Source organism: Equus caballus, chromosome 14, assembly GCF_041296265.1.
Source record: "Equus caballus isolate H_3958 breed thoroughbred chromosome 14, TB-T2T, whole genome shotgun sequence".
In the NCBI taxonomy this organism is placed as follows: domain Eukaryota; kingdom Metazoa; phylum Chordata; class Mammalia; order Perissodactyla; family Equidae; genus Equus; species Equus caballus.
In genome coordinates, this window is record NC_091697.1 from 52,021,700 (window position 1) to 52,045,947 (window position 24,248).

General features: G+C 43.5%; 3 protein-coding genes across 19 annotated transcripts in view; 1 reads left to right on the forward strand and 2 right to left on the reverse strand.

Moving 5' to 3' along the window:
- Nucleotides 1-396: 396 nt before the first annotated feature.
- Nucleotides 397-6,710, forward strand: SRA1 (steroid receptor RNA activator 1). The gene is made up of 5 exons (XM_005599706.4): nucleotides 397-634; nucleotides 762-887; nucleotides 5,042-5,247; nucleotides 5,982-6,090; nucleotides 6,244-6,710. Exons 1-5 carry the CDS (start codon nucleotides 610-612, stop codon nucleotides 6,489-6,491), a joined length of 714 nt encoding a protein of 237 aa, XP_005599763.2. The 5' UTR covers nucleotides 397-609; the 3' UTR covers nucleotides 6,492-6,710.
- Nucleotides 1,243-24,248, reverse strand: part of ANKHD1 (ankyrin repeat and KH domain containing 1) — a 127,511-nt gene continuing 104,505 nt past the window's right edge. For 2 of the 17 annotated variants that reach the window (XM_070232750.1, XM_070232748.1), the window contains 7 exons: nucleotides 23,820-24,096; nucleotides 22,484-22,595; nucleotides 19,063-19,239; nucleotides 17,766-17,966; nucleotides 16,952-17,127; nucleotides 16,151-16,315; nucleotides 15,404-15,871 (listed from right to left, as the gene is read on the reverse strand). In XM_070232750.1, coding sequence (XP_070088851.1) covers nucleotides 15,812-15,871; nucleotides 16,151-16,315; nucleotides 16,952-17,127; nucleotides 17,766-17,966; nucleotides 19,063-19,239; nucleotides 22,484-22,595; nucleotides 23,820-24,096 — 1,168 coding nt within the window. In that variant the 3' untranslated portion in view covers nucleotides 15,404-15,811. Of the gene's footprint in view, nucleotides 1,417-11,047; nucleotides 11,633-12,996; nucleotides 13,107-15,403; nucleotides 15,872-16,150; nucleotides 16,316-16,951; nucleotides 17,128-17,765; nucleotides 18,018-19,062; nucleotides 19,240-22,483; nucleotides 24,097-24,248 lie in introns of those variants that run through there. The other 15 variants (XM_014730333.3, XM_005599151.4, XM_070232745.1 and 12 more) reach the window with 14 other exon arrangements.
- On the reverse strand, nucleotides 7,644-9,591 carry EIF4EBP3 (eukaryotic translation initiation factor 4E binding protein 3). The gene is given in 3 exon segments (NM_001204104.2): nucleotides 7,644-7,993; nucleotides 8,148-8,321; nucleotides 9,415-9,591. Coding segments are annotated over 3 exon segments (306 nt in total). The 5' UTR covers nucleotides 9,518-9,591; the 3' UTR covers nucleotides 7,644-7,964.

Below are 24,248 nucleotides of genomic sequence, written 5' to 3' on the forward strand. Positions count from 1 at the left end.
GATTATCAGAAGGGGAGACGAACAAAAGTCAAATAGACAAAACAGAAAATAATATGTAGTACAACCAGGAGATCTCCGAGGGTCGTGGGAGCTCAGGTGAAACACTTAACCTGGGCTTTGGCATTACTAGGCTTCATGAAGGGTTGACATCTGGGTGCTCAAAGAAGATGAATACTAGTTATGAAGCCTAGGGAGTATAATGTGCAGGGCAGTGGACAGAGGTGAGGTTCTGTAAGTCCACCTCGCTAGATGACAGAGGGGCATATGTGAGGCAGGAGCTTCTCATGGTTTAAACTTGCTCCTGAGAGCAACTGTGAGGCGTGGAGAGATTGGACCCAGAGCGGACCAGGGCTCCTAGAGCGCCGCCTCCTGGAAAACATCCCCGTGTGGTGCCTTGTGATCAGGACCCCAAGGCATTATTAGCTGGAGATACCGAGTCTCTCAGGGAGTAGGCGCAGAGTGCGCGCAGACACTCCTGGCGTTTGTGAACAACTGTCTTACCTGGAAAGACTCCAAAAACTTGCCCGGCCCCGGGTACGCGCCAACCAGCTCGGGTGTGCGGCCGCCCCGGAAGTGACGCGCTGCCCCGCTGGCCGTGCGGAAGTGGAGATGGCGGAGCTGTACGTGAAGCCGGGTGAGCGCGGCCGGCGGATAGGGGCGCTGAGTCCTCCTCCTCTACTCAGGCTGGTGGTGGTTACTGTGCGGGGTGCGGACCTTCCGTCTCCCCCGGGCTCGCTTCACACGTCCTCTACCCTCCGCAGGCAATAAGGATCGCGGCTGGAACGACCCGCCCCAGTTCTCCTACGGGCTGCAGACCCAGGCTGGTGGACCCAAGCGCACGTCGCTCACCAAAAGGGTCGCTGCCCCCCAGGATGGATCCCCTAGAGGTGCGAGGGAGCCTTGTGCGCGGAGACCGGTCGGGAATGGGTGGTGCCAGGGATAAGCCTGTCCCGAGGGTCCTTTCTGCTCCTTCGAGGACTCCCTGAGAGAGGTTAGAGTCCCAGAAAGGGGCTCACAGCAGGCTCTTTTCCGACCCCCTTCTCTACTGCTCACGTACGTTGGTTTCAAAAGAATCTGTGCTTTCATCCTAGGTGATCTCGTCCAGATCTATGGTTTTTAATATAGTTTTTATTCTCAAATTATTTTCAAATTTATTTCCAACCTGGATCTCTTCCCAGAACTCCATAGTAGTATATCCATTTGTTTGCATCTTCACTTGGCTATATAATAAGCATCTCAGACTTAACGTGTTATTCATTTATTTCATTCAATCAGCCTTATCTCTGGAGCACGTACTATGAGCCAGGTACTGTTTGAGGGTGAACTAGACAGCAGTGAACAAGACAAGAGGTTTCTGTTTTTGTGGAGTCCACACTCTAGCTTTGGAGATAGACAAATGAAATAGTGGTAACGGCTCTGCAGAGAAATAAAACAGGGTGATGTGAGAGTGACTAGGTAAGTTAAGTGTCTGAGAGGCTGATATTTAAGTTGAAGTCTGAGTGGTGATTAAAACCTATCCAAGCAAAGATCAGGCCCAAGAGCATTCCAGGCACTGGAAACAGCTAGTGCAAGGGCCTTAAGAACAAGTTTGGCAAATTCAAAGACTGAAGGAATACCTAGTGGCTAGAGCACAGTGGGCTAGGGATAGCAATTAAGATCTGAGGAGTAGGGGCCGGGCAGTGATGTAGTGGTTAAGTTTGTATGCTCTGCTTTGGTGTCCCAGGGTTCGAGTGTTTGGATCTCTGGTGTGGACCTACACACTGCTCATCAAGCCATGCTGTGGCAGCATCCCACATACAAAATAGAGGAAGATTGGCACAGATGTTAGCTCAGGTCCAATCTTCCTCCCCAAAAAAACCTGAGATGTAGACGGGGACCAGATCATAGTGGATTTTGTAAACCAGGGTAAGGAGTTTGTATTTTCATCTATGTAAAATTTAAAGTAGAGCAGGGCTGCCTCTCCCCTTGAGTGTTTCTTATGCCAATAGGTAAGCCCAGAGAAAGGGGCTCAGATTTAGCTCTTTCAGCTCCCCTCTATTATCCACCTGTAACACTGGAGAGGAATGATATAAGCCAGGGTTTTTTAACCTTGGCACTGTTGACATTTTGGGCCAGATAATTCTTTGTTGTAAGGGACTATCCTGTACATTGTAGGATGTTTGCAGTATCTCTGGCCTCTACCCACTAGACACCAGCAGCACCCACCCAGTTGTGACAGCCAAAAGTGTCTCCAGACATTTGTTCTTGGGGCAAAATCTCCCCAGGTTGAGAAACACTGACTGAAGTACATCTTTAAAAAGATCACTCTCTTTGCTCTGTAGAAAACAGATTTTAGGAAAGCAGTGGAAAGACAAATTAAGAGGCTATTATGGTAACAGAGGCAGGATTTAATGATGTTTTGGGCAAGGCTGGAAGTACTAGAGATGGTAGGAATTGGACGGCTATGGGATATGTTATGGAGAAAGTCAGTAGGAATGAGTAGATAGGAGGTGCGGGAAAGAAGAATCAATGTAACTTACATTTTTTGCTTGAGGAACTGGCTGGTATCGTTATTAATTTGGGAAAACTAGGCGATAGAGGTTTTACAGGGAGGAGAAAAGCAAGCTTTCTGTCTTGGCCATGTTAAATTTGGGCTGATATTTTGGGGAGAGGTCTAGGCCAGAATTACAGAAACAAGTCACCATCATATGGATGGTATTTGATGTCATGGGCTTGAATAAATTCGGTTACCTGAGGAAGAGTGTGTGGATAGAGGCCTAAAGAGGAATCAAGACAGAAACCTAAAGCTCTCTAGCATTTCAAGGTTGAGTAGAGAAGCAATTAGCAAAAGAGACTGAGAAACAGCCAAAGAAATAAGAACAAAAGTAAAATTTACTGTGGGAGAGAGTAAAATCTTGACTTAACCACGATGCATGCTCCTGAGAGGTCAAGTAAGAGAGAGAAAGAGGACCACCAGATTTGACAAACATAGTGATCACTGGTGACCCTAACAAAAGCAGTCTGTGGAGTGATGAGAGCAGAAACCCAGTTGGAATGGGCTGAAGAAAGAATGTGAAAAGTAGTAGAGTGCCTGTAGACAGCTCATTCAAGAAATTCTGCTGTGAAGCAGAGATGAGAAATGGGATAGTGCCTGAAGATGGAGTGTGAGGTAAGGGGAGGGTTTTTCTTCTTAAGATAGTACACTAGAGTGTTTGTATGCTGATGGGATGCTTCAGTAGAGGGAGAACTGATGGTGCGTGCAGGAGAAAAGGGATAACTGCAGGTGGGAAGCCTAGAGAAGGCAAGAGAGGCTGGGACGCAGAGTATAGCTAGAGAGATGACCTGCGATAGGAGCAGGAACCTTTCATCTATTAGAGGAAGAAGGATAGTGGCCACAGATGCAGGTGGGGTAGTAGAATTGGTGGAGAGACTTCCTGTTTAATGACCTCTATTTTCTTAGTGAAATATGAGGCAGGGTCAGAAGTAGAGCCAGTGGGAAAAGGAAAAGGAGGAGAAGGCAGAAAAGTTTAGAGATTAGTTGTGAAAATAGTTGTTCTGAATAGTATAAAAAGGAGGCAAAGTGTAGGATTTTCAGGCAATGTTGGATACCTTTTAAAATCTGTAGCCATGAATGTGTAACTCATCAGCATGGTTCTGTTTTTCCTCCCAACAAGTAAGGTAAGTTGGGTTTACCAGGGGAGTGAGACAGCAGGAGGGTCTAGTGAGGTAAGAGTGTTTAACTGAGCTGGAAGGGTAGGAGGGGGTGGTCAGATTTTGAAGATGGTACACTGTTGTTGAGAAGTAGGCAGAGGGGAATGGGAGACTGAGGTAGGGTGGAAAGAATGATTGGAGGTCAGGAGGTCAAGAAACTGAGAGGCCAAATTATCAGAAGAATTAGTGGATGTTGATGCCTAAAGGTAAATTCTCTTCTCCTTCAGTCTTCTCTTTTCCCACAGTGGTTCCACCATCCCATTACTAAAGTCAGAAACCAAGAGTCATCCTTGACTCCTCTCTCCCTTGCCCCCAATCCATCAAGTCTTGTTGCTACCTCCTCCTAAATAAATCTCAGAATACTCCATTTCCCCTTGTCTACTCTTTCACTCTAGTCCATACCAGCATTCTTTTTTCCTAGACTACTCCCATTAACCTCCCAACTGTTGTCCCTGCCTCCACTCTTGACCTATTCTCATCAATTTTTTCTCAGACTACAGAGCAAATGTCTTAAAAAACAAGTCTAGTCATATCATCTCCTGCTTTTATAAACATGTAGTGGCTTCCTGTTACCATTAGGCTCAAGACCAAGTTCCTCCAAAGCTCTGCAAGGTCTGGACCCACTGCTTACCTCTCCAGGGACGGCTCACACTACTTTCTTCAGTATTAATAATTTCCAGCCACACAGGCCTTGTTTCTGTTCCTTGAACAAGTCAGGACTTTTCCTGACTCTTGGGCATTGCCCTTACCTTTATGTATTACACAGTTCCTTCAACTCTTCATGGCTGCATCTATCTCATCCATTAGTTCTTAACTTTGTGAGCACTTTTTGCTATACACTAATCTAGCAGCTGTACCTATATTCTTACTTAATCATCCTGCAACCATATGAAATAAGTGCTACAACTATAATATCTCCATTTTACAAAAGAGGAACCCAAGCTCGGAGGTTAAAAGTAACTTGCCAAACGTCACATAGTGGGTGAGCTAGGATAAACTTAGATGTCACCTCAGAAAGCCTTCCTTGAACACTCAGCCTAGGTAGGTCCTTCTACTGTTCCTCTTTATTACATCATCCATTTTATTTCTTTATAGCATGCAATATAATTTGGTAATTTTCTTGTGTTTTTTCCTTTCCCTAGAATTTAAGCTCTCTGAGGTCAGGAACCTAACTACTACTCTCTCTCTGAAGCCGTGCACACTATCTGGCACATAGTAGGGACTTTATAAATATATATTTTTGAATGAATGAGTTGTCCCAGAGAGTAGCCTTCCTTAGAAGGGATGAAGTTAGAGTTGAGCTTCTTACCTATTTAAGCCATGTTTGCTTGATCCTACTTTACCTTTTCAGTCCCCATCTCAGAGACTTCTCCTGGGGCCCCCCCAGTGGGGCCTCCACCTCTTTCAAGTAAGGCTTCCAGGCCCCCACCTGTTGGGAGTTCTCCTGCCTGCAGTGTGGAGCCCACAAATTTCCCAGTTATTGAATGTGAGACTCTGCTAGAAGATGTGCTGAAACCTTTGGAAGAGGCATTGGACGATTGCCGTGGCCACACAAAGGTAAGCCCTGGCATATCAGTGGAGTGATGGGGAGGGCTCCCATCGACAGCCAGATGCAGGTATGGCTCCCAAAGATAGACCCTCTGACCCTATGGGCGATGGCTCTTAACCCTTTCTGGGTTATGGACCCCTTCAAGAATCTGCTAAGGACTTCCCAGAAATGTGAACACAGGATTTCAGGAAGGTTCATGTGACTTCTGAAGACCAGTCAGTAGAAGAGGCTTGTAGGAACAAGAGTTGAATTTAACTCCCGTTAGTGATAACAGCCTGATTCGTACGTCTAGGACCTCCAGACCATTCAGAGCAGACCCTGCTGATTTTGTGCTCAAGGAGGGAAAGGGAAACCCCCTTTTTCTATCTGTAGTGTTTCGTAAGTTCTCTGGAGGCAAAGGATCTGAGGAATCTTAAAGGAAAGTAGCATAGTAATTTTTACTGCTTTGGTCCTTAGTTTACTTATTTGTAAAGCAGCACTACAGAATAAGTATATCTGAGGGTCTGAGAAACTCCAGAAGTTTTAAAACTCTAGCCATATATGCATTTTTCTTGGGAGGAGATCCAAAGATTTCATCACATTCTCAGTAGGGCCTCTAACCTTTGGGTAAAGAACCAGAACTCTTAAAATGAACTGTAAAGTTCCTGGGGCAGAGAGAAAGCAGGTGCTTCCTATGTGGTGCTGCCTTGCCCCTCCCCGTTGGGCTGGCAGCACTGACTTGGAGGGGAATTCTGTCCCTTAGAAGCAGGTATGTGATGACATCAGCCGACGCCTGGCTCTGCTGCAGGAACAGTGGGCTGGAGGGAAGCTGTCAACGCCTGTAAAGAAGAGGATGGCTCTGCTGGTGCAAGGTAGGAGTAGATCCCTTGGTATAGCGTAAGTCCCTCATCCTGCCTTGGTTGGCTGAGCTGGAATAGGTGCTGAGATTTTGACTGGTTGGGAAGGGAGTAGTGGGAGCTATGTCTTTTGCCCCAGGCTTGCTTGCTCAGCCTCTCTCTCCTCAGAGCTTTCAAGCCACCGTTGGGATGCAGCGGATGACATCCACCGCTCACTCATGGTTGACCATGTGACTGAGGTCAGTCAGTGGATGGTGGGAGTTAAAAGATTAATTGCGGAAAAGAGGAGCCTGTCTTCAGAGGAGACCAGTGAAGAGAAATCTACAGCCACAGCTGAGGAGCACCAGACCGTACCAGGCATCCACAGGCTCCATAATCCTGTGGGTTCCCCAGACTCACCTCAAACCATCTCCTAGGCCTTCTCTCCTAGGCCTGGGAGGCCTTCTCTAATTTGGCTCCCTCTTACCACTTTGGAGACTGTCTGCCCCATTGGGGTCCTTGGCTTGACCCACTTCTGGGGGAAGAGGTCCCACGTGGGCCATAGGGAGGTCACTTGTTACCCAGAACGTATGCATTTTAATAAAAATATCTCAATGGTGGGCCCTGGGTAGGAGAAGTGGGCCCTTCATATGCCAGACTGGTCCCCTCTGATGTCCCTGACTGCCTTCCTCCCCGTGCACCCTACCAACTTCTGTTCTTCCTCCATTCATCATTAATGGCCTTGCTAGGTATGACCAGATTACTCCCTGCCACTTTCCCCATAATTAGACTGAATGCACATCCCTTGCTGGGCTGAGTAGCCCTATCTTTGGATGATTTCATTCAGCATGAGAACAGAGGCTCAAATAGCATGGGGAGATTTTTCCCTCAAGAAAGGGAGACTTGCCCTATTTGCATATACCTTGAGGTATGCAAGTGCTCAGAGATTAGAACATAGCTGTATAAATTGAAGAAGAAAATGACTAGATTGCTGAGATGTGGGGTTGTGACATTTTTCCCCCTTGGGGGGTGGGCAGTGGCAAATAGGATCATGACTTTTTATCTGACTCACCAGCTAAGCTGTTGCTTCATTTTGGGCCTCAGATTGAACCCTAAGGGGCTTCTTTCTAACCCTTTGAGAAAACAGAGCCAGGTGAAAGGGGCCAGGGAGATTTGTTACCATGCTGGGAGAAGGGAGGGTACAGGTTTTCAGTGTTAGAATAAGAGGATTGGTACTTATAGGTGGGAGGCAGAAAAGCATGAGGAGAGACCAGAGAAGGCTAAAGACTAGGGCAGCGTGTCTCTTTTCCTGCTTTGGAATAGATAGGGAGGGACTGCTGGAGAGGCCCGATTCTAGGAGGGCTACTTCCTGAAAGGGCTGAACCTTGGCAGGGGTTAGGCAACTGCTGTTTATGGTTTGGTGGCTCCTGTAGCCTGCCCCCATAGTCTGCCTCAGGCTCTAATTGCTACTGGAAATAGGCCCAGTGGGAGCTGGGAAGGGACCTCTGATCCTAACCAGGTCTGCTGGGGCCCTCAGCTCTGTGGGTGAGATAGGAAGATAAGCATTGAGGAGAACACCGAAGCCAAGGCATTTCTCTGAATGTTTACTAAGCAGTCAGAAAGTGACATACTCCATCCCGCAGTCCCAGCCTCAGCCCCTGAGCATGGAGGGCTGGGGGTTGGGAGAAGTGCCTACAGACCAAAGAGAAAGTCGAGTTATGGGCTTGGCAAGTTGCCCACTCCTATCCCTGGTCTAGCTGCCTCAGAACTAAGGGAGGCCCAGAACCAACAAGTCATTCCCTTCCAGATTAGATGAGGCCAGCTGGCCTTTGGATACCCCAGTAAGAGGTGGTGGCAGCAGCGGCATGAGGGATTCCTCTAACTCCACACACACGGTCATCTGCACTGGATTAGATGTCCATTTCAAATTGTGCGTCATCTGGAGAGAGAAAAGGCAGGAGGACTGGTTGCTGGGTTGAGGGTCTGCAGGCTCGGCGTCAGTGCAGAACCCCTCTTGGAACTGAACCCCCACTCTACTTAACCAGGGCATTTGGGCTCAGTCATTCCCTAATTTTAGATCCTGCTTTCCTTACCGGGTATCTCTTCCTCTGTCTCCTTCTGCTCCTTCAGCTCCTCCAGCTTGGAGGGTGGGGCTGTTGGAGGAGTTGTGACCCCGGGAATCTGAGGGAGGCAGCAGGGGGGTGTCCGGGCAATGGGTGAGTTCTTGCACTCCAGCAGGAACTTTCGGTCGTAGATGATCCTGGTGCCTGTCAATGGGTAGGGCTAGGTAAGAGGCAGGAGCCTGGGTGCGGAGCTGTCTGGGGCCCCAGGCACAGGCCTTTTAGGGACCTGCAGGTTACATTTCTCTGTGTTTTAAAAGGCTACTGCTCTGCAGCCCAGCCAGGATCTTAGCTGACTAGCTTTCATGGCATTTAAAGACTTCCAGGCCTAACCAAGTTATTGCTAAGCTCCATAAAGCAAGGGGGGTCATCTCAGCTGGTCGAGGCAGGGGCTTTTGGTTTAGGGGAGCTTCAGGTTTTGGCTCTAGGAGGAGCTCAAGTACTTCAGGCTGCTCCTGTCTGGCTCTGGTTTGCTTTGGTTCACATTGCTGTGGAGGGGCCTAGCCCTCCAGCCTCAGTTGGATCAGGAAGCCAAATAGTAGATATGAAGGCATTTCACCCAGTACTGCCACCTGGGCTCTGATACCCTGCAGAGAAGAGCTGTGTTCCTCTGGACACCTACTTTCCTGGTGAAGCACAGGGACATACTGTTCTTAACCTGACTCTGAGGAAGACTCAGCCTAGCCTAGAGGAACTTGGCCTCAATTGTGTCCTCAAGGGCCCTGCCCTGTTCTGGCCCCTCCTCTCACCCTCCACGTGGCAGGAAGCCCTGGGACGGTAGCCTAGCAGCTCATGATCCTAGGCTGCTCGCCCAAGCAAACAGCTGCCAGCTAGCTACAGATATCCAAAGCCACTGCCCCCAACTGCTCTCCCGCTCTGGCCGCTTTGCAAGACCTGGTGCTCCCTGCTGAGGCCATGTTCAGCTGGGCCCTCGGCTTCCATCCCCAAGCAGCAAAGTCAGGAGGGGTAGATGAGCAAGGCGCCCAAAACCCTGGCCACAGTGAGGATTTCAGCCCAGAGTCATCCGGAAACTAGGCTCGAGGCCGTGTTGCATCACTTAGAGGTTTTAGGGAACTGGGCTTTGTCTCCAAATATTCCCCTGCTGTCCCCAAAGCTACAGACTGCAGAAGAACCAGCAGACGAGTCCAAGACCCGCACCTCCCCACCCCCCGCCCCACGACAGCACGCAGGCGCAGGCCTGCTTGCAGCCTGCGACCCTGGCCCAGCCCAGCCCGCTGACCTCCCGGGGTTGTGGCGTATAGCGTGCCCCCCGGCGTGGTGCTGTAGCAGTCGAGCAGCCGGTCCCTGCCCTCGGGGATCGGGCAGCTCGCCGATGTAGACATAACGAGCCGGGTGAACAGCACGGCGGGCAGGCGGCTGGTGCTGAGAACACGGAGCGCAGCTGAGTCTGAGACGGACTCAGTCGACCACGTGCGGCCGCAGCAACACCACCAGAACGACGTCATGCCCGGGGCGGGCCACCTGCCATCACCCAATCCGACGGCCCCGCCCTACTCGCAAGCGAGCAAGCCACCGGCTCCGCGAAAGTTGGAAGGAGTCCCAGGCCCCGCACCGGCCTCCAGTTCCTCCTGGCAAAAACATTGGCCAGCCTGCCTTTGTGTGCTGCCGCCGCCCAGCTATTTACTATTTACTGTTTACAGCCGGGCACTGTGGACAGGTAAGGCACAGCACACGTTACTGCCATGTATTAATTCACTCATTCCTCTGAACAGTTTTGGACAGCAAAGCACTGTTATTAGCCACGATTTACAGGTGAGGAAACTAAAGTTCAGAGAGGTTAAGTCACTGGTTCAAAGTCACATATCTTGTGATAGGGGTAGCTGGGATTCAGACCTGAGTATATGTGATTCCAGAGCCTGTGCCCTTCAGCACAGCCGTGTACTGCTTCCCATTACTCAATTACAGTACGGGGTGAAAAGAGCCTTGATGGCCTGGTGCACAGCACGAAGGGGAAGTTCAGGGAGGAGGTGGGCTTTCTGGAAGAAGTGATACCTGGACTGATTGGAGGATGAATAAAAGTTGGGGGACAGGAGAGACCTGTTCTTTCATCTCTCCGCCACAGCTAACTAACTTAAGGAAACTAAGGAAGGGCGGGGGGCTGGTGAGGAGGGCTTGGTCTTTAGCCCTCTGGAAGGAAGATCAGAGAGAGTCTGGCCTTGGAAGATTTTCTGATATAGGCACAATGATATGAAAGAAGCCAGGAGAGAGATGGTGAGAAAGTAAGTACTAAGTCTAGTATCTATATACATTAAAAATCTCCACTTGATCCAGTTGTCCTCTGGCTTCTTCAATATCAGTATACTCCTACCAAGCCACCCCCCAAACCCCTGGCCAAATTAAGTACAGACCAGCTGACTTCATGCATTTATCAATATTACATCAGCTCTGGCTTCATCAGATTTTCCCTTAGCTGATTTCTTCACTCATGAAAAAAAAAAGATTGTATTTTATAAGTCAGTGCTTCTCAAACTTTAACATGCACATGAATCACCTGGAGGTCTTGTTAAAATGAGGATTCTGATAGAGTACGTCTGGGGTAGGACCTGAGATTCTGGGTTTTTAATAAGATCCCAGGGCTGGCCCCGTGGTCGAGTGGTTAAGTTCGTGCGCTCCACTGCAGGTGGCCCAGTGTTTTGTCGGTTCGAATCCTGGGCACGCACATGGCACTGCTCATCAAACCACGATGAGGCAGCATCCCACATGCCACAACTAGAAGGACCCACAACGAAGAATATACAACTATGTACCGGGGGGCTTTAGGGAGAAAAAGGAAAAAAATAAAATCTTTAAAAAAAGAGATCCCAGGTGATGCAGACCCTTAGGTCTGCAGGTCCTTAGAATCACACTTCAGGTAGCAAGGATATGTATATTTTATTGTTCCAAAAAGGTTTTTGAGCCTCTTACAAAGTGGTGTATGCCTAAATGAAGTGTTTTAGCAGTGCTGGAGGGTAAGGCTTGGGAGAAGATTGTGGGGAGCCATCTATGACAACTCAGCTTTAAAGCAAGGTAAGTACTCTGGTATGGGGTGTGGGAGACGGGGTTGAGGACAGGGAGACTGAAGGTGAAGACTCCAGCCTAATGAAATGGAGTGGGTAAAAGGGCACTGACTGTGAGGAAGGAGTGAAATGGAGGGGATCCAGATACACAGAGGAGGAAGGATAAGGTGATTAAGGGTGGGGTGACAGAGAGGGAGATAAGCTAGGATAATTCCCAATCTTCTTACCTAAGAGTCATGGTAGCTAGTCGTACCACCTAATATAGGGAAAACAAGAAGAGGGGCATATCTTATATTGGGGAATTTATAATGTGTGTGGAACGCTCAAATGGAGAAGCACAGTAAGGAGCTGGATATACTGGTCTGAAGCTCAGAGGGAGAACTGTGGGCTAGCGATTCCGACTTGGGTGGAATGAAATCCAAGAGCGTGGGATGCAATCACCTGGGGAGAAGATACAGTGTAAGGGGAGGCCTGGCCACAACAACATTTATTTAAGGGGTACTGAAGGAAGAGGATTCACCAAGAGAGACTAAGAAGGATCAATCAGAGTAGGAGAATTAGGAGAGAAGTGTCAAAGGTTTTCAAGAAGGATCAGTGTGGAAACGAGGTCTCCTTTCTACTAATCTCTACTACAGAACAACAGCAGCAATTATTACTGCTGTAAGACTACTGATGGAAGCTTACTTCTCTTGAGATGCTGTGTGCTCTAAGGGCTGGGGAACTAGAGAACAGGTAGTTGGCTTTAGAGAGAAAGCCAGATTCATCATCTGTGCAATCTGGATAAAGGACCAAGGGTTTAAATCTAATTACCCGTTAGAGTACGGGAGCTTTAAAAAAAATAGCTATGCCCAGGCCTCACCCCCAAGAGATCTGATGAAACTTATAGGGAATATCAGGTCTCTGCTACTAGGCAAATTCCTTTGGACTCACATCAGTACCATCAAGATAAAACAGGAGGTGAAAAGTAATCACAAAATAGGTTTGCAATCTGATCATTGTTTTCCAAATTAGTTCTTAAAGCCCAGGCTCCTCTCCTTCATTAGAGGTGGCCTTAACACTTAAGTTTTGGATACTGTTTTTTTTTTTGAGGAAGATTAGCCCTGAGCTAACTGCTGCCAATCCTCTGTTTGTTGAGGAAGGCTGGCCCCGAGCTAACATCCATGCCCATCTTCCTCTACTTTATACGTGGGATGCCTACCACAGCATGGCTTGCCAAGCGGTGCCATGTCCACACCCAGGATCCGAACTGGCGAACCCTGGGCCGCCGAAGCGGAATGTGCACACTTAACTGCTGCGCCACCGGGCCAGCCCCAAGTTTTGGATGCTTAATATTAACTTTCTCTCACTCTTTTCCTATAGGAGAAAGTGAAGGTGAAGGAACCTGCCTGTTGGCAAATGATGACAAATCTTTGAGGAGGAATAGAAAAATGCAGCGTTAGCAGAATCCCTCATCCCAAGACAGGGTCCACTGGGAAGACGTCACGACCAACCATACTTCTTGGCAGAAAAGATCTAGAGCTAGTTAGAGAACAAGATGTTCAGAAGCTGTTTCTTACAGGCTTGTTTGCCTCTTCCTGGGTTTACAATATGGTCCAAAGGTCTTAAACAATGTAAAACAACCACATATACCAAATACTCCTGTCTATTTGGCTAGAAACTGTAATATGACTAGCCTTTCCCTTTCTACAAGTTGCCTCAAACTGAGGATAGCCCCTCATGCACTAATTTTGAGATTGGGAGGAGGATTTGGCCAGAATCTATAAGAACGGATGGAAACTGTAGTTCCAAGTCCTGAAATTTCTTACCTCTGGTTAGGAGAGGCCACCATTGGCTGTCCAACTCTCTTCTTCGGTCTGGTTAGCTGAGGTGATGGGATTTCCCCTTTGAGGGCAGAGACTGAAGAAAGCAGACTGGCCTATAAAAAGGCAAGTCAGCACACTGTAGCCACAATAGATTTAAAGGGTCTTAAAACATCAATAATTTTATTGGTGGTAAAATTTTATTACATTGAACACTACTTAAAAAACTGGGTCCAGAAACCTTGATGATATAGTTTTATTCCTTAAAAGAGCTGTTATTCTCATGGGGTTTGATCTATGCCTCAGCAGGATGTTTCTTAATAACTGGAGGGCTCACTATGTGCAAGTTTTCTTCTGCCTCCGCTAAAATCTCAAAATCAATACTGGCTCCCACAAGAGCAGATTTTATTCCATGTGAGAACCAATGGTAGGGGCTCTTAAACCTCAGCAATGTAAACATTCTATTGGCTTCCAGTATTCCCATACCATATATTCTCATTCACAAGAAAAAGAAGAAAATCTGTGTTAGAACTAGAGATTCTTTTGAGTTCATTTACGTTCAGTTTCATTTTCAGATGAGGAAAGTGAAGCCCAGAAGTGAGAAATGACTTGCCTAAGGTCATATAGCTGCAAGTGGCAGAAATGAAAATAGAATTTAGGCTTCTGACTCTTGTTCCACTGTACCCATGCTGCCTCCCCCCACAAATCCCTTATATATTTTGAAAGTAATTAAGTTCTTACCTGAGCTAGGTTTAATCCAAGGTTCAGGTTGGTAAAATAGCAGTTAAGTAATGCCAGGAAGAGGCAAGACAGAGGAAAAAGATTACAGCAGGCAAAATGGGGTGGGAGGAGGCTACTGGGATCCAAATAGAAAGAAAAGAAGGCAGTGCTGGTAAGAGGGCAAGGAGGAGGGTATCCTAAATAACTACTACCAACTGCCCAGTTCCTGTTTTTCTTCCTAATCCTCCTAGGGGTTTCTCATAATTCCTCTTCGCATGGGTTCTAGTTCCGGACCTGAGAAAATTTCTCATTCTGTTGTCCTGAAGGTGCAGAAGCCAGGGTTAAGGGCTCCTCTAGATAATTCAAATGTAGATAGTTAAGACAGAACAAAACTCACCTTTCTGTCCCACTGATTAATTTGCTTAATGTTATTTCTTACTAGTCTATGTTTCACCAAGAGTAGTTTCATTCATTTCACTAATATTAGGTGATATTTTTTGTTAGTGGTAGGTGGAAACAGCAAGATATGTAGGTGATCCAAGGGGACTTTTGTCCCCCTCAAGGTAAGGGGGTCTCTTGAGAATACTTCATGTGGTTATCAAGCACTACAAAGGCAGTAGTTTCAATACCCATGATACTTTCCAAATCCATTCAAAATAAAAAATAAGAAATGAGCTTAAAGGAGCTCTCTCATGTAAGATGATATGAAAGACAAAAGAACCAGGTATGACTAACACAGAACAAACATGGTGTGTCTCATCTAGTAGTGGTTCTAGGAGCCAGGCACAGAAGATTAAAAACTCCTGTTGGTATGAGAATAGAAAAGTGCTGCGTGTATGGTTCTGTCCCAAGTTACTATTTTTCTGTGCATCCTTCTTTGCCTTGATATGTGTTTTGGCTTCTCAGCCTCAAACATTTTCTTGTTTTCTATTTTAGACTGCCTATACATAAGACCAGAAAATTCAGCCCTATTAAAACACGAACAAGTTGATGACTGTTCTTTTCAGTGGGTTAGTTTTTCATTCTCTATTGCATCAGATTCTTGGCATAGCCTATAGTTTGGTCAAAGCAATCCATTCCAGTGTTCTTGTATTTAGCTTGTTAAACATATTGGCTCTTCCTACTTGGGGCTGTGGAACTAAGCCCAGAATTAGTCACATATTTATAAACATTACTCAACTGATTCAGCAATACAACAGAATTACAAGAGTCACTCCCACCCCCTCCTATGTTTCAACCCAAATAAAACTTAAAACACCTATAACCAAATAAATCTTTAGATAAAAAAATCAAGAAGTACAAAAGGAACCTGAAATTGATGATTTGGGTGTCCCTAAGTTTGTTCAGTGTCATCTCATTGAAATCTTAGTGTTCTTGACATACTCATGATCCATAAAGAGCCAAACTTATCAGTGGCCTATCTGCTAAAGTCAGATAAGAGACATTGTAGGAGCTTGAAACTTTCTCACTTATAAGATGATATGGAAGAGAACAAGAGAACACAGAATGTTTAACACAGAATAAATAGATAACTAGTCTTAAAAGCGCTTTTTCAAGGCAGTCTAAGAATGGACTCTAAAGTGTAAAATGTGAGAAGCCTGTTACAAATATAGCATTAACAACCTGGTTCAATATGATTGTGGATTGGGTGGTAACTGCATGACCACTGAAAGGATCACACCCCACTTCTAAACACTGTTCATCTTTTTATTGAATATTCTGGTAAATATTTCACATTAATACAGGCTACATTAAGTAGAGCCACTATATGACAAGAAATTTACTCAACGTTTTCCTTTTAAGTATGTAAACAATTGTACATGTATTTACCACCCTAAAAGGTAATCATCTAATTCTCTTCTGCATACAAATAGCATTCAGTACGTTTAGCCAAAAGCACTAAGTTCAAAATGGCTAAACTAACCAGAGAACATAATTCAGGTGGATAGGAAATCACTTTGTTCTTACACAATGGGCAATCAAATTTCCACTGCTAAAGCCTCAGAGAAAATTTCTTAGGCACATTAAAAAAAAAAAATCCCCAGGGTTCTTCCAAGGTCATAGGTTTCTCAAACAAGGCTAAAGAGTAAGACCTTCTAACTTAGTTGACATATTTGAGATGCATGTTTCCAATATGAGGTGCCCACGTGCCAGGCCAAATCTGAAAAGGGGGAGGAAAAATTGGAATTTCTAATTAGGAATCTTTAGACATTTACAAAATGAATATATAAATGCAATGGCAATTCACTGTTTCTGCCTAGGAGGAATACACATACATGAAATAAAATGTTTAGTAGCATCATCTTGATATTGAAAAACTTAATTTGGATCAAGGTGGTCATATGGCATAACTTTTGATATTCAGAATTTGTATTACCCAAAGAATTAAAAGAAAGACATGACAAATCTGAAAAATAAAAGAGCATTAAGTCCATTTTACCTGCTGGGCATCAGTGCATTCAGTTGAATTTTGAATAACTTTTATCATAGGGTTCCAAGCAGGATCTGGATTGTGAAGTCCATTAAACAGAGGGCCCCCCGGAACATCAGCAAGCTGAGGATGAGAGGGTATTATGGTGCCTCCATACATGGAAATTGGCAGACCCTAAAATAGCAGAAAGAAAGGTTTAATCATGAAGTCATTATAAATGATGATTTCATAATACCATCTTAGAGGATCCTCTAAGTACAGCGCTGTAGTGTTGACACACCTAAAGTGGTTATCTGCATCAGTAACACTTTTCAACGAGAAGAGAAAAAAACAAATCCAATATCAAATCATCAGGAAATTTCCCATATTTGACGAACACATACAATATCCTCAACTTTTCTTTATTTTAGTTTCACGAATAAGCTTGTGCTAAGAAAAGGGGAACTTTACATGATTGCTTGCAGCCATAATCTGGCTTTACAGCAGCCAGGAAGCTCTCAGAGCAGATAAGAGGGCATTGGGGAGCTCACAGTCAGCTTTTGAGAGGGGCAGAAGCCTCCCTCAAAGCTGTGGTAGCAAAACGCAAAGCAGCAAACCCCAAATCTCTCAGGTTTTTTTGGGAGGATGGAGGCATCTTCAGGATAGTTTGAGGACAAACTACTTTAGACAACATAACCCACTCTTGAAATTAGGCAAAAGATCTCAGTAACACCAAAAGGGAGAATCATTTTAATACAAACTATTCCTTAACATCTGATTACATTGGCTGGCAAAGTGTTAAACAAGTTACAATGATGTTTGTCAACTCACTTTAGAAAAATCCACAAAACTGCTTGCCATAGGCTGATGAAAAATGTTAGAGGGGGCTACCATTCCAGAATCATCTCTCTCCATTGGTTGATGCTGGGAGAATGTACTTGGATCTGATAATTGTTGATGCATTGGATGGTTCCCTATCACAGACTGTGACCAACCTGATAAGCCTTCTGGAAAGAAGAATTGAGAACAGAGTTTGATATTTATTTGGATAAGATAACAAAACATTTCCACTTGATCTTTTTCATACTGAATTTTACCAAAATCATTCCTCTGAAGAGCTCAGGGCATGTTCATGACGATCTTTGTACACCAAAGGAAAAAAAAAAAAAAAACCAAGCTCCTGGAAAACTGGGTGAAATTCTCTGAATACCCCAGACATTCTCCCTTGTCCTTCAAAAGATTGAGTGCTCCCTTAAAGAAATCAAATGACTATCCCATTCTAACTGAAAAGCTTAAGAGGGAAAGGGAGCATGCTTTGAATCTTCTACTTCTTATCAACTCTATATTTATTTTATATTTATATTTTTTATTTATTTATATATTTTATATTTATATCAACTCTATATTTATATTATATTTTATATATGTGTTATTATTATACATATTACATATATTATTACATATAACCCAAACTAACATTCTAGACTCTGAGACTGGATTGAATTCTTCAAAGGTATACACAGCCCTACTTATTGTTAAGTGTAAGAACTAATCTGTTTTGTTTTGTTTTTAAGGAACTAAGTGTTAAGGCAAAATCCCACAACTTACTTGAGATATCCCTCCAAACAGAGCAAGGTAACTGTACCTGACATAGCATTGACACCAAATGACCAGATTCCACTGTGTCCAACAGGAGCGACAAAACTAGTCCCCACAGGGGCTTGTGTGATGGACCCTCCTTGCCGAATCCGAGCTAGTCTCTCTGTTCCAATGGGGGGAGGTATCTTTCGATCCTGACTGGCACTGCCTCCTTTTGGTTGGCCCAATGTTGGTGGGGCAGAAGTGGCTGAAAGAGGTGAAGATGATCCCGAAGAAACAGATGGAATAGGAGAGTCACCTGGTGGCAAAATATTTCTCTATTGTTTTATTACATATAAAAACTAATTATAAGATGAGAAACCTTGTTGGAAAGATCTATTCCACAACATAGGTTCTATAAAGAAAAATTTATCAGATCACTCAAATGAAAATATGTAAGTTCTATAAACTTTATCCTATACTACTTCTGCCTATAGTAAGTACAAACAAGTAGTCTAAAAAAACTTCCAGTCTGAACTGAACAAGGCCAGAAAGTAAGAAGGTGGTATTTATTCTTACTCTAGATCTAAATAATCTCAAAACATACATTGTCACGTTTTAAGTTAACTTAAATGTGGCAATGTTTGCGCAGTACCTAGCATATTGTCTGGAAAACAGCTGGTATCCCTTTATACTTATAAGTTGTTTTCTTTTTTCTCTTTCTATAGCCTATAGCCCCTTTTCTCCATAAGGAATAAAGATTAATGTTTGCAAAGCATCACAGGATTCAATTCACAGCTCTGTTTCTTAATGAGACTCTACTCAGGTAATATGAGTAGTTTTCCTTGTCAAAAGGGCCAATACTCACTGACTACCTCATGATGCTCACTAAAAAAATCAAATCCTGTTCAAGTCCTGTTAGAACTTCATCTGTTCTAAATATTGAAATAAATAAGTCAGAACAAAGGAATACTTTTACTTATAAATGGCAATCATACAGTTTCCTAAAATGTAAAAATAAATGAAGAATCATACCAAACTGAACACACATAAATTTAACTTCTTTTCAGACTCATGAAAATTTTTCACAATACTGCCGCCAAAGGGTTCTTTTATAAAACTATCTGTAGTACCTCTTTTCTTCATCCAAGTCCTAGGAAACATTTCTGGCTTGGAAGAATAGTTTGACCCTTCTCAAGTTTTCTATCCTACAAATTACTGAGAATTTTGACATGACTGCAATACAAACCTTGGGTATCTGCATACCATTTAGATTACTAAAGTTACAATATAGTGTTCCCTGAAACAAATGGTTTAATAACTTATTCAAGACTCTTTGAGAAGAGTTCCTCAAGGATTCCTACATGAGTTTGAAGCGCTTGTCCAAGGATGGGGAGAAAAATGTTGTCTGTTGAAACTAGGAGTTCCAACAGGAGCTGGCCCTTGCAGGAAAACCCGTGTTCCTGTTATGCCGGAAAAACTTGTCAGAGGAGCAGAAGAGGAAGATGGGGAGCTGCCAGATGGGTCAATAGATGGTAACCCTGAAAAAAACAGGTCCAAGACATCCAATTAGCCAAGGCTTTAAAACTGAAAGTTCAAGGTTTACTTAATTCCTTTTTAAAAAAGGGGAAAGCATGCAGTTTATTTTGTAGATTACAGCAAAAAGAATCCATTTATGTGATACTGTATGGCCCAAACCAATTTTTCCCCTGCAGTCCGGAAGCATATACCAAACAGAACTAGATATAGAAAAGTGAGCCCAATCTTTAAGAATGGCAGTCACTTGGAGTATGTTCTGGATAAATCTCAAAGTTTTCACTGGAGGGACATGAAATGAGAGTATGTTGTGACTAAGTGGTACCCATCAATAACTTCTGATTTCCCATTTCTGGAAAATCTCAAAGTACAGCTGTCTATCTCCATAACTACAGCCATTTCCTATGGAAGATGAATAACAAAACCTACAATGTTTCCTTCCTAACAAGGAGGAAAAGCATACTATTAAACTAAAGATAATTTCAATATTCCATCTGATAAAAAAAAATCAACAAGAGTTGCAGACTATATCAAAGTTTCTATCTAGTTTGTATGTCTGAATTTAGCAGTCTTCTCAAATTGCATTGCTTTCTCTGGAGACTGTATTAGGGAAAGGGGACAAGGGTCTGGAAAAGGACTATAGGTGTTCATTTCAGGAAAAAGTAGTTAATACGAACACAAAAAAACTGTCAAAACTTCTCTCAAACAGGTCTTATTCATCTATTTAAAGTATACAATTCAAAGCAGTTTAGTATATTCATAGGGTTGTGCACCCATCATGCCAATCAATTTTAGAACATTTTTGTCTACCCTAAAAGAAACCCTGCACATATCACCTGTCACTCTCCATCCTCCTTTACATATCCATCCACATATCCCCACCTCTAAGCAACCACTTATATACTTTCTGTCTCTATATATTTGCCTACTCTGGAACTTTTATATAAATGGAATCATGCAGTATGTGGTCTTTGTGACTGGCTTCTTTCACTTAGCAAAATGTTTTCAAAGTTCATCCATGTTATAGTATAAATCAGTACTTCATTTCTTTTTATTGTATCTCATTATATGGAATACAATAACATTATATATTAACATATTATTATTACATAGTATTATAATATATAACATATAAGAAGAATAGTATCTCATTATATAGATACACCACATTTTGTTTTTCCACTCATCAGTCGATGGACATTGGGTTGTTTCCGTTTTTTGGCTATTATGAATAATGCTGGTATGGTACCAGTTTTTGTGTAGACATATGCTTTCTCTTGGTTATATCTAGGAATAGAATTACTGAATCATTTGGTAACTCTCTTTAATTTTTTGAGGAACTGTCAAACTTCTTCCAAAATGGCTATACTGTTTTAAATTTCCACCAGCAGTGTTTAAGGGTTCCAATTTGTCCACATCCTTTCCCATCTTAAGTATTACTATTTATTACCTGTAAACCAGGTGAGTAAACTATATCCATGCAAGAAGAGCATCAACAAAAGAAATCATACAGGCAATTAAGAAATGAGGTCAAACTTAATCAATCCTGGACCCCAGAAGGAAGGTCAAGGATTAATGCTTGCTCTTTTTATTATTATTATTTTTTATTAGCAATAAATAATTTTGATGTTATGGATCTGAATAATTAAGGTCCCAAAATTTTGTTGTCTACCAAACTAGATGGATGATTTCCTTTACTATTTTTTTTTCCAGACATTCATAATCTGCACTTCTTCTTGGATGCAGTAGGTGGAGTGCAAAGAGCTCACACACTGGAATATGAGAGATCTGAAATCTAATTCTGGCTAAGGCACTCTAAATTCACATATTAGCTAGTGACCCTCAAGTCAAGGACTAATGCTTTCTACCACAGCCAGAGCACTTGCAATGAGCTCTTCTTTCACCCTGGGGCCTTTGAAAACCTCTATTAGTTTCCCCAAAATGAAGTTAAAATAGATATCTATTTCTAGAAAAGAAAAAAAAATCCTAGAAAATATTTTGGACCATAGATGGTTTCATGTAAGCTTGTATTTCTATTTGAAAGATGATGTTAACAGCTGTGTTTTCCTGAAAAGTAAATGGAAACATTTCTGAAGTGAAAGCTAAGGCTATATCATATCCATAAACTCACAAATTTTATACAACATAGATCAGTTCATTATTAGCGAAAAGGAAGGATGGGCTATGGGACAGTTTTCCAACTGGAAGAAAAATCCTAAGTGGCAACAGTTCTTCTTACATCCATTCTAGGTCAGGCACAATTTCTAATTTGTTTTTCAGAATAGTGCGGATTGGACTAAAATTTGGCTCTTAGACTCTGGAAAATAGATTCTGGTTTTCCAAATATCTCCAAGCCAACAGTGGCCTCATATCTTTCTATATCTTTATTATAATGCCTCAGCAGCAAATTTCTAATTTTGAGGAATGAATAGCTGAATCTAAGTTGGTCTTTTAAAGATAAGAGCCCATAAATGACCAGATCTCTTCAAACAGCTCCATGTAATGTAAATAATACAGAGTACTATTAAACAATATCATTTAATATTCAGTCTGAGGGGCTGGCCCCGTGGCCGAGTGGTTAAGTTCGTGTGCTCTGCTTCAGCGGCCCAGGGTTTCGCTGGTTCGGATCCTGGGTGTGGACATGGCACCGCTAATCATCAGGCCATGCTGAGGCGGCATCCCAACATGCCACAACTTAGAAGGACCCACAACTAAAAATACACAACTATGTACTGGGGGGCTTTGGGGAGAAAAAAAGGAAAAATAAAATCTTTAAAAAAATAAAATTCAGCATGAGCACCCAAGACTGAAAACAAAGAATGTAGATTACGGACTGGTGCTTAAATACCTTTGAAACTTAAACTTTTAAATCTGAGAAATGCAATTAGTATGATTTAAAAAAATGTAAATTTGGAATCCTTGAAGCATCCTGAGTCCTTTTTTTATTAATATTGTCTTATACCAATTTTACGAAAATGGACTGACACAAGGTATTACCTCCTTGTACGAGGGACCGAGATCATACAGAGAATATAAAGCAGCTCATTACATGTGAGTGATTTACCTACAGCTACTTTTTTGTCCATCCAATTAGCAATCATTAAAAGGTCTTTACTATTTATGACATACTCATTTCTTTAAGATCACGCAATACTATTTACAAAATAAAAACTTTATCATTATCTTGGAAGATTAGATTATGCTGTTAGAGCCCTAAATTGAGGTGCAGCGATAGTTACAATAACTTACCAACTGGACTAGTAGAAACTCGCTGGGAAGGTGGTCTGAAGCCAGGTGCCTTGGAGTTGTCAGGGTGCACGTTTTCCAAGTGTCCGAGTACAGAGTTACCCAGGAACGCTGACTGAACAGTGAAAGAAGCATCTGCAGCAACTCGTGAGGACAGTGGACCATCTCCCCAACCCTGGTTAGCTGGCACCTGACTACTATCAAAAAGACTACTGAAGTGATTGAAAAGTGTGGCTGGGCCAAATGTAGGTGGCAAAGATTTATTTGCTGGGTTAATGTGCATCTGAGAACCATTCATAATGTTCATGGCTGAAGAAAGCTGCACTGCAGCTGGTGGGCCTTGAGGTGGTGTTAAAGGAACTGGATTTGTAACAAAAATAGACTGGGGATCCTGGTGTACAGTTGCATTTGGTACCACTGAGTAAAAAGAACCTCTGGGCTGCATTCGATGAGAAACTCGAGGTGCTGGTACAGCTAATTGAGGTAAATTATTGGTATCCTGATTATCAGCAGCAACCAATCTGGGTGATGCCAAAGTCAATGGAGCAGGTTCTGAATTAGATGCAAAAGGCATTGACATAGGACTTAAATCAGACACACCGGATGGCTGTGCCTCCTCCTGTGTATTATTGGAGGGAGGAGTGGGACTACTGGATGGGAGAGTTTCTGGAGCTCCTGGGGTGTTGCTGGCAGAGCTACTGCAGCTATTTGCAGCTGAAGATGGGGTACACAGGTTTGCCATGGACTGGTCCTGTGTGGACACTTTCTCTTTAGGGGGTGGCATGGCAGAGAAAGACTCCATCTTTTGTGAAGAAAGCTGTGCTTGAGGAGTACTTGCGGGCAGAAATGTGGTGGGAACTTGCCCACTAGTGATAGGTGCAGAGGAGACAGAAGGCAGGGAACTACAAGTGCTTGTCACAGAAGAAATCACTGTTGCTGGAGGACTCGTCTTAGGCACACAGGCAAACAACTGCTTTCTGACTGATGAAGGAGTCCGGGTATTAGTCACACACAGTTGCTGACTGGCAGCAACTACAGAAGAGACAGTGATAGGACAACTGGCAGTAGCTAGTCCAGCAGACTCTGAGGGTAAAACAGTCCCGTTCTGGTTAGGTAGACGGCCTGTATTATTATGCTTTGGAGAGTTATTTGTGTTGCCAGGATTCACAGGTCTCACTGGGAATGGTCCCCAAGTGTTAGGAGAGGGTGAAAAGGTTCCTCCAAACTGGGCCATGGGTAAGCGAGGATGCCGAATCTGTTGCATAGTTTGAGCAGCCAGCAGGGCAAAATGAGGGTGGGGATAAGCTAAGGGTAGAGAAACTGGGAAAGAAGAACGTACATTTGTCGGAACGTTCTTATTAAGTTTATTAGTGGACTGGAACGTAGATAATGTTGTCGCCTGTGATGTTACAAGAGGTGGAGCACCCAAGGGAAATGCATTTTTACTGGAAGCTGCTGTAGTGCCTACTCCAGATGAGAAGTTTGCGTGGATGGATTTGGTGCTGGCAGGTGTTCTGATATGATTTTTAGGAATCAAGTCTTCCAGTTCCTTAGCAGGATCTTGAATAAGTGCATTGATAAGTTGAACTGCATATCTTGTTGATTCTGTACCACCCCTGATGAGAAAACAAAAAAAAACAAAAGTAAGATCAAAACCTTAAAAAACCAGGTAATCTTTCCCATGAAATAAACTTCTTGATTGTATCATACCGAACAAAAGTATGCTTTTAATAACATTTAATTTCCATACAGAACTAGCAATATAATT

Bases quoted from the DNA above. Each gene is read 5' to 3' on its own strand.
- SRA1 (XM_005599706.4), top strand. From the start codon at position 610: ATGGCGGAGCTGTACGTGAAGCCGG. The intron at 635-761 runs GTGAGCGCGGCC...TACCCTCCGCAG, and splicing joins GGAGCTGTACGTGAAGCCGG to GCAATAAGGATCGCGGCTGG. The intron at 888-5,041 runs GTGCGAGGGAGC...TTACCTTTTCAG, and splicing joins CCAGGATGGATCCCCTAGAG to TCCCCATCTCAGAGACTTCT.